The sequence below is a fragment of the Poecilia latipinna genome, unplaced genomic scaffold (assembly GCF_001443285.1).
Source record: "Poecilia latipinna isolate Pla-1442-1.1 unplaced genomic scaffold, P_latipinna-1.0 Scaffold7, whole genome shotgun sequence".
Taxonomy (NCBI): Eukaryota; Metazoa; Chordata; class Actinopteri; order Cyprinodontiformes; family Poeciliidae; genus Poecilia; species Poecilia latipinna.
Window position 1 is genome coordinate 339,072 of NW_015112623.1, and position 9,519 is coordinate 348,590.

Consider the following 9,519-nt stretch of genomic DNA (forward strand, 5'->3'; position numbering starts at 1 on the left):
AAAAAAAAAATTTTCCCTTTCGTTTTTTAAAAAAAAAAAAAATTGTAAAGGCCCAAAAAAAAAAAAAAAAAAAAACCCTCATCCTAGCGCCAAAACTTTTTAGTGAAAAAAAGAGACTTTGCATATTTTGATGCGGCAAATTTATTTTCAAAATGTCAAATTATATGGTGAATGGAAACACAGCTAACGAGAAACAGTGTTTACTCCATGCAGAGGAATCCAAAAACATTGTGCAGAAGGTGCAGGTGCTTGTTTTTTTTTTTGCTTGTTGGTATTTCATTTCGATCAAATGAAATACCAACACATTACCTTGAAGTTTGGAATCACAATGTGGAAAAAAATTGAAGAAGTTATTTTGTAAAATGTTGAAAATGGGATGACTCTCGGCAGACTCAGCAATCAAAATATCACATTTTGAAAAAAACCGCAGCTTCTGCACATTGTTGGCACTTCGCACTCCGACATATGACAGATATTAATATGTAAGAACCCCCTTCAGGCAGAGTGGCCCGTGGTACAGCATACCCAAACAGATAAAATTTTAAAAAAGCAACTTTTCAAGCACGGGGATCAGGTTGTTAGAGGAGAAAAGCTTACTTGAAGAACTCCACAAAGGAAAAACCATATCCGTGTTGTTCGGCGATGCCTGCACACACGACGTTGGCTGATGCCCCAATCAACGTACCGTTTCCTGAAAGGATTGTTAAAAAAAAATAATCAAAGGTACATTTAACATATTTCTCCTTGTTAACAAGCATCCTGTGCACCATAAGCATAAAAAGCTGGAAAAAGTCAAAGCATAACTCCTTCCATTCAAAGGTTAAAAGGACAAAGCCAGAAAACAAGACGAGCGTCTCTAAGGTTGCGTTTTTATTAAAGAAAATGGTGCATCCTTTTAAACGTCATTCAGTAATGACACGTGGCTCCGACGCAAAATGTCTCTATTGTTTGGGCTCAACCTGCCATTTTTAAGTCTGCTGGAAGTGGATTAACATTATGAAAACGTAATATGACAAAAAAATTTATCTCCCTTTTTTTTTGTAACAGATTCTATTTCAAATTTTAACACCAGGAAACAAAACAATTGAAATTAATTATGTGCATCTCAAATATCCAGCTGACTTGCTGGGAGGGGCTTGGAACCCATTGACAACGGCTTCCAGTTCTGGTTAAGTTTTCCACCGTGTCTACGAAAGAAAACCTTCAATGGCTAATTACTGTTTTTAAAAATCATTGATGTCAAAAACTGATGTTTTTATCAGCGCGTGACTCCGGTGTGTTAGTGTCCAGAAGGTGCTAGAGTGGGAGTGGAAGTGGACAGCAGCTCCATCAAAATCTGTCATACTGCAGTTGATTAAACTCAAACACTCTGACAGCTCCTGTTTGTCCTTCCCACCCTAACAGAGCGCCACAGCCACGAAGGGCCCAACGCCTGGCGCAGCGGAGCCTGAAGCTGCTGTACTTTGAGGACCTTGAAGCCTCTCTTTGAAAAATGAAAATAATAATGATAAAAAAAATAAAAAAAAACCAACCCTGCCTTCCCAGGGTAGAGGCACAGCTGCTGAAACTGTGGTTGTCACCTAAAGCGTCTGACGCCGGAGGCCATGCTTATAGATCCACACCTTTGAGGAAGCGGATCAAACTGTAAAGTCCCCCGCTGTCTGGGTGTTGTCACCCCGAACCACATGCGCTCCGTTCCTATTAGAGATTGATAACTCACCACCGAGGCAGGCCCCCATGGCCAAGGCAAAGATGAGAGGCTTCACAGGGAGGTTGACATCCGCATCCTGACTCAGGTTGAGGAGAACTGGGATCTGGAACAATCAGACGTACATTTAAAATCACTAAAACAGAAAAGTACATTTTACTTACTCCCCCTTTAAGTGAAAAAAGATCTTGATAATGTTTCTATTGACATATTTATTTACTTGCGGTTGAATGAAGATTAATATATATTTATGAGTATTTCTATGCAAATCGGTTTATTTGTAGTAGAAATCAGGTATTGCTGGAAAAAGTTAAAAGTTTAAATGATACAAAATATGTTTCCTTGAGCAGAAATTCATCAACAAAGTTAAAACAGTAACATTAAAGGTGTGTTTTTATTCCAGTTGGCGATCTTAATGTATTGCGGGACATCGAAGGACAGCGTTCACATGATGAAAGGTTTCAGAATCTTTTGTTTTCTACCAGGTGTCCTTGGAAATGTTCTGCTTTATTTTTCAACAAAACTGCTCAGACTTTTACTTCTGACATTACAGCAAAACACGAGGTGATACGAGAGGAAAAACGGAGACGTCTTTACTGTCATTTAGTTTCAGTTTTCAGAAAGCAAAAACCATCTGTAAGATGAAACTAACTTGATTTAATTTTTCTTACAATTTTAAACTAAAGATTCGTTAACGTCAACCATCAAAGACATATCTTTGAACTGAAACGTTTACTGGTTTTAGCCGATCGGCTGAGGAGTCAGTCTGACCAGGCCTACCATGGTGGCAGTGAAGGGAATGTTGTCGATGAGAGAAGAAGCCAGAGCGGAGACCCACATCACTAAGATGATGGCCACAGCCAGGCGCTGGTCCTCTGGCACCGCCTGGGAGAGGAAAAAATCAGAGCGACGCATAACCAGTACGGTTCATGGTGTTCCCAGATCAGCCAGTCTGGGAACTAAATAAACCCAGTAGGCTCATTCTTTGAGTTGAAGCTGTTTGGTGACAGTCAGTCAGGAGGTCGGTTTGATTTTTAGTCCTGATGGCTCTTCCAGTTGTCTGCATTTAACCTGATGATATTTAATGTTTGAATCCTGAAATGGCAGCAGATTAACCATGAAACATTCACATCTTTCATTGGACAGCAGCTGAATATTACAATGTCAGCTGCAAATTCTGGGTTTTTCCAATGTAAAGTAAACTCGTTTGAGTGCACCGATCAATTTTAGATTGTTAGCAGTTATGCTAATACATGTTAAAAAATAAAAACATCCTGGAGCTTTGAGACACAATGTAAATGAATTTACTGAAGCATGAACTTTTCTTGGATTTTGTCTTTGCGTTAAGTATGTTTGGTATCTGCTCTGGTATTTTTTAAAATACATTTAAGAATACTGTTTTTATGAAAACAGGACAAGAATGAGCAAAAAAGCAGCAAAAGTCCAAGGAAAAACTCCTACGGACAATGGGAGGGATGAAAAGTGTGGTTGCAGTTACTGTGCACAATTTGGTGATGCACGTTCCACTCCCTTTTGTGACTGATTCACTAAACCAAATCAAATCAAAGTTCAAAGTGTTTTGCATAATAAAAGCACAAACCTCAATGACTGAAACATTACAGTTTTCAACGTACCGTCATTACACATCAAAATGTTGGTTAGTGTTTCATTTATCGTTGTACTAAAGCGTCTCTAAACTGGTGGTTTTCAGTCTAGATCTTAAGGAAGTCAGTGTTTCGGCTGTTTCACCGTCTTTGTTCCAGATTTGTGGTGCATAGAAGCTGAATGCAGCTTTTAAATAAGTAGAACGAATAGGAATGTTTTTAAATAGCGTTATTTGTGTGGCTGTGATTGCTGTGACATGCCATCACCGCCATGCAATTACATCAAGGAGAAGCAACGAATAGTTCTTATGGTTACTTCTATCTCTATCACAATAGCACTACAAGATATCATGATAAAACTTTAAGTCTATATCGCCCACCCCATACTTCTAGGACTTCAGCAGATGTTCAGGTCTGCAAAGGTCTCTGGTTTGAATCTTCTTGAGCTTCTCTTTTCTCTCCCACCTTCAATGGGATAAAAAGAAACTATTTCTCTTTCTTTTGCTTTGCCTCCAGTTGGGCCATGACAGAGAGACCGTACCACTCCACCTGGCACGCTGTCCATCGTTAGAGGAAACTCACCAACTTAAGGATCCACAACGGCACACCGCCTGTCATGTGTGATTATTAGCCTCAGACAGGACCCGTGTCTAAACGTGGGCTGACGTCCCCATTACTGCTTCAATTCTCCGCTAAGAGACAACTCGCTCGCACCCGGCGCCGGGGCAAGAATATGGGTGAAAATTACCAGCGAGCTCGGTCGACCGCCGGCAGGAGCGAGAGAGATGTAAACAAAATAATTGAATTCGGAGCTTGTGTGGAGCCAAAGGATCAATATGCATAAAAATGCAATATCAAGTCACCTGTGCCCAATTATCAGTTATGCCAGCCGAACAGATACCTGAGCCACGACGGCCAAGGCGGCGAATCAAGAAGGAGAAGGACTCACTTTTATCAGCAGCGCCGTCTGCTCTCCAATGTAGTCGATAAGCTGCAGCTGGGCTAAAGCCTGAAAAATGAAAAGGGGATCAATAATAAAGAGGGGAGAGAAAAAAAAAAGTCAGGAGAAAACAACTTAGAGGTGGGAAGAAAGAGAAGAAAAGCAATTTGGCTTCTATTTAGCAGTCATTAACCGGACAGAGATAAATGCATTCTTGTTATCATAGCCGACACTGAGAATTAAATGTATATATATATCCACATATGGAAGGTAGACCTTGTGGGAGATGGTTGTCTAACACTATACAGACTTCAATGATTCCAACAAATAGTTTTGGCCACATTCGTGCCCAACAGTCGAAAAGACAAAAAACAAAAAAACAAAAAGATCCCGTTGTGTCGACAACCTTTTCCTTTCCCTACGCAGCACGGCTGGTCGGTGAAGAAAAAGGTAATTACTTTTCACAATGTGAATTCACTGCCAAACTGCATTTAGGTCACACCCAAGCAGGCAGTCAGTGTGGCTAAGCTAACTTATGAGGCGCTTTCTTTTATCATCAGGTGAAGCTGTTTGTCAAAGATAGACTATTTAAGATTTTTCTTTTCTTAGGTATCAATGTTTGATCCCCTCTTTGGATTCTAGCAGGGATTAACAAAAACATGTTCTTTTTATTAAATGTCACACATAAGGACTTGCGTGGTCATTACCTCCATTAAAACAAAGAGGCCTGCAAAGAACAGTAGAGTGGCCCACTCCACCCGGTGCAGGATGATCTCAAAGTCCTGGACGTCGGCCAGAACTAAGAGCCAGAGGGCCCCGAGGATGGCGATCCAACCTGGCAGAGACAGAGAGAGAGAGAGAGAGAGAGAGAGAGAGAGAGAGACATCACCTGATGATCATCTGCAACTATGACAAAATCTCCACCCAAGGCAAATTTTACTTTTAAAATTATGATGATAAGAATGTAACTTCTGAATATATTTATACCTCTTAGACTTTTTCTGTCTGTAACCTCAAACATCAGTGTATTTTATTGGGATTTTATTTGGCGAACCAACATGGAGTGGGAAGCTCTGTATTGAGGCCGTCAGAATCAATACTTTGCAGAACCACATTTTGCTACGGCAAGAGCTACCCGTCTTAGTGGTCCTTGTGGGACGACTAAGTAGTCTCCAGACTGAAGCAGTCGTCAATTCGTAAGGTAAGGTAATTTTATCTATATAGTACATTTTCAGCAACAAGGCAATTCAAAGTGCTTGGGTCTTTGCAAAACAGTCCCAGTTCAGTTAGTGTAGACAGAGAGCGTTTGGAAATGTACATTTTCAAGCATCTAATATTGTTTTTAGAACATAGACCTGCGTCTGTCCTTTGTTTTATGACATGTATTCACAATGATTCACACTTTTCCAGAGATAATAAAAGGTTTTAAAGAAAGCATGCCAAAAGCAATCCAGAATGTCGCCATGGTTTTAACACTCTTTCAAGTTACGCTACATAAATTACTTCCTTCATGCAATGCTAACTCGTTCCGATTAAATGAAATAAAAACACCAACATGTTCTAAGCTGGAGCACATGAGCTGGTGCCGATAGAGAGCGTTTCTGGAAGAGGAATGGATGTGCATCCACTCGGAGAAAATTTGATTAAACAGGCTCAGACCTGGCTCAGACCTTTGGGAACAGCTTTCACAACTGAAGGGACGTAGAGAGGACGAGGAGGGCAAACTACGAAAGCGACAGTGAGGATAGAGGGGACGTAGTTAATACTGTACAGACTAGAATGTAAAAACTCAATGGTACTTTGAGGCATTTTTATAAGAATCAACCTTAGCTAACCACAGCTGTTAGTCACTGCCACAGTTCAACAGCACAAGGGAGAAAATGTATTTCTTTTGACTCCAAATGTCTTGCAAAAGCGGAGAGTTCCAGTGAAAATGTCAGAGAGAATTATGTAATGGCAAATGATTGAATGAATTATCCTGACGACCACGATTTACCTAAAACACCAGCAGCGCTGTTTTCGTCTCCCATTAACTCCTAATAGCAGCCAAATGTCACATCCAGTGTCACAGTATATGAGGCCAAAGTATACGGAGCTTTTTCTCTTATACACACCTAAAGAACTGCTGCAGGACTGAACCCATCAGATGCTTCAGCATAAACAGGGACTGAAAGGCTCCCACCGCTGTTGATCAGAACTTTAACAGTTCACTCATGTTCCGCTTGTTGGGTTTTTTTTTTTGAAGATTGAACAGGTTAAATTGGGCCAATAAATTAGTGGAAGTAGATGGAGCCACATCTACTTCCATGGTGTCTCTTGGATATATCCAAGAGACACCGAACTGTGTGTATTGATGGTGAATTTACTTTGTTTTAGCTGTAGTCGCTGATGATTTATTTGATTTAGATCACATGTATTGTGTTTATTTATTTTTTTGTACAGAAACTGTGATTATTTAGGTGGGAAACCGCAGTAGCTGGCAGTGTGCCAGTCACCGTCTTCCTGTGTGAAAGGGTTCAGGATTAAGGTTAGAGATTAGGGTTGATCCAAACCCCTCGAGTCTGAGTGACTGTCTGGAAAAAGAAGAAATATTATGAGTGCATTTTTACAGATGCACTGCCTCACCCAGTGGTGAGGCAGTGGTGTCCAATGTTTTGGCCACAGCGGAAAAAGTCATCAAGTTAAAAGTATTTGTGCTTCACAACAATTTTTTTTTTCATTATTAGTACTGCAAAACATTTTGCGATTATTTTTTTTATGCTCAACAACAAACTAAACATGCAATCATTTTATGAAACCAACAGTCTTGTTTATGTGGGAAGGTCAAATTATTTTTGTTTTATGAAAGAAGTCTGTACCTCAGCAGAGGAATAAACATCAGAATTTGAGTCATTGAGCCAAAAATGCTCGCTTGATTGAGCAAAATTTTGTAATTAAAGTAAACAAATTTAAGCGCACCCAGCTCTGCTTTTACTTAAAGATTGGTGGATATTTGAGGTCTTTTTACTATGAAATTATATGTGATTTGGACAACAAGTCTGTAATAAAATCTATCTGTAGAGAATGCAAAAAGCATGATTATAAAAAGATGACAATTTAGGTGCAAGGTGGAAGCTTGGAAACTGCAGCTCAGAGGAGGAGCTGCGTCTCGAAGGCGGAGCTAAGTCCCCCAAGACGTTTTGAACAGCTGAATGGTTGCCATGGAGATTAAAGGATTTCTCAAACATATGGGAAAGAATCAAGGCAACACTCCAGGTGTGTTTTTGATAAAAAGTAAAGATAAAAAGTTGTTTTATCCTTATAAAGCACAATAATTCATAAAACTTGAACTATCCTTTTAATGCTATCTTCTGTACACAACCAGGAGTCAGCATGAGAGAACCCAGAAAATTCCAACTAAAATAGATTTGAGGACCGTCTGAATGGCTTATCGTTTATGAGCAATATTATGAGAAATAATGAAAGAAATACAATAAATTAAGATAAAGAAGAGCAAGGGGGCAGATGCTCCTTCTAGATCCTAGAACTGTTTAAATAGAGGAATCTAACATCAAATGCTGTACAGATTAATAAGATAGAATACTAAAGCGTTTATTTTTTGCACTTGGTCCATTCCAAGCACAGTGGTGGCAACGCAAACATGGCAATTTCAGTAGATCCGACTCCCCGCACCGGAGTCGAATCACTTGGTGAACAATCAAGCAGCAATTAAATCCTAACATGTCAAGCTAATGACATTTTAATGAGACGTAATTCTGCAGGAGCGTGTGAACGAACAGGCCAGGCCGACCTGCAGCTGCAGTCAAGCCTGACTCCGACCGGCGGCGCGCCTGCAGTGAGCGATGTGTGTTTGAACGGGTGCCGGCCCCCCTCCAAGTGCGACAGGAATCGCAGTGCAGCGGGGTCGCTCCCGTTTGATGAATGTCACCCAAACGGTGGCTGTAATTAACTCGGCGCGGCCGCCAAGGCAGACACAGACACCTGACGTCGGCGTCGTGCAGAAAACTGCGTGTGGCTAACAGCAGGAACATATTTGTGTCCGTTTAATGGAGAACACGGAGTTCGTCTTTGCTGGAACATGAATGAAACTGATAATGCTCTAATTAAGTGCAGTGTAAATGTAGTAATGCTTTGGCGTGTTACATTTGATTTTAAAAAATGTGCTTTCAATGTGGCTGAATCAGTAATTTGACTTTTTAAGAATTTACAAAACTGTTTCACAAAAAGTGTAAAAGAAAATAATTTATGTAAATTTGTATGAATTCCTCTGTCTATAAATGCACTCTAAGGAATTGAACTTTAAGACCATTTTTTAAGCATATTAAAAATGCTTTTGCTGAAGTGCAACAATAGATTCCTGCTGATAATTGCACTGGGACGTTTTGACTCTTATGTTTTTCACTCACATTATTTGCTTATTCTTTCTGCCCCTGTCGCTCATTCTGATCTGAGTAAGACAGCTTTTGTTCACTCTGCTCCCTCTTCTTGGAACAAGAAACTTCTAGACGGATTAAATTCTTAGTGTTTTTACATCCAAACTAAATGTTCTTGAGGCCGATTCAATGGCATGTAACTGTTTTTCATAGCTTGACATTTTTCCTTCAGCTGTTTCAGTTTGTCTTGTCTTGTGTTTGTTGCTGCCTCTCGGCTAGAACTCCCTTGAAAAAGAAGTATTTGATCTCAGTGGATTTTTATCCGTTAAAGGTCAAATAAGAATAGCAAACTTTATTTTAATATCACCACCTTCCTAAAATAGTATATTAAATAAAATCTTATTTTATTTTTAGTTTTTTGCCTAAAACATCATATGGAAAGAAAGAAGTGGTGTATTTTTTTAACTAAAATTACTTTTAGTAAAAAAACAAAAAAAAAAGTCAGGCCATTATTTTAAGAAGGCAACAAAATAGTGGATCTCGCAAAAGTTTTTTTTAGTAGCACCACACATAGTTTTTTCTTTCTCATTCGCAGAGTGAAGCATGGTGGTGGCAGCATCATGGTGTGGGGAGGTTTCTCAACAACGTCAGGAACAGCTCACCTTTTCGTGGCTGAAACAGACGTAAGACTGGGGTGGAAATTTATCTCTTCAGCAGTGCAACAGTCCTTAACATGCAGCTGTGCTAAATGGGACTAGTTTAGCTAGGAATGGCCCAGTCAAAATCCAGAGCTAAATCAAACAGTCTGGGTGTGACTGGGATGGGAAAAATTTTATTTTCAATATGAGCAACGCTAAAGAGTAAAAAAAAAAAAAAAAAAAAAAAAAAAAAAAA

The 9,519-nt window shown here is 39.7% G+C and overlaps 1 protein-coding gene across 2 annotated transcripts in view; it reads right to left on the minus strand.

Moving 5' to 3' along the window:
- The window catches only part of oca2 (oculocutaneous albinism II), a 56,900-nt gene that overhangs the window by 15,470 nt on the left and 31,911 nt on the right, over positions 1-9,519 (minus strand). For both annotated transcript variants that reach the window (XM_015020508.1, XM_015020433.1), the window contains exons 19-23: positions 4,960-5,087; positions 4,262-4,321; positions 2,489-2,593; positions 1,721-1,814; positions 598-691 (exon numbers count right to left, since the gene is read on the minus strand). In XM_015020508.1, coding sequence (XP_014875994.1) covers positions 598-691; positions 1,721-1,814; positions 2,489-2,593; positions 4,262-4,321; positions 4,960-5,087 — 481 coding nt within the window. The remainder of the gene's footprint in view (positions 1-597; positions 692-1,720; positions 1,815-2,488; positions 2,594-4,261; positions 4,322-4,959; positions 5,088-9,519) is intronic.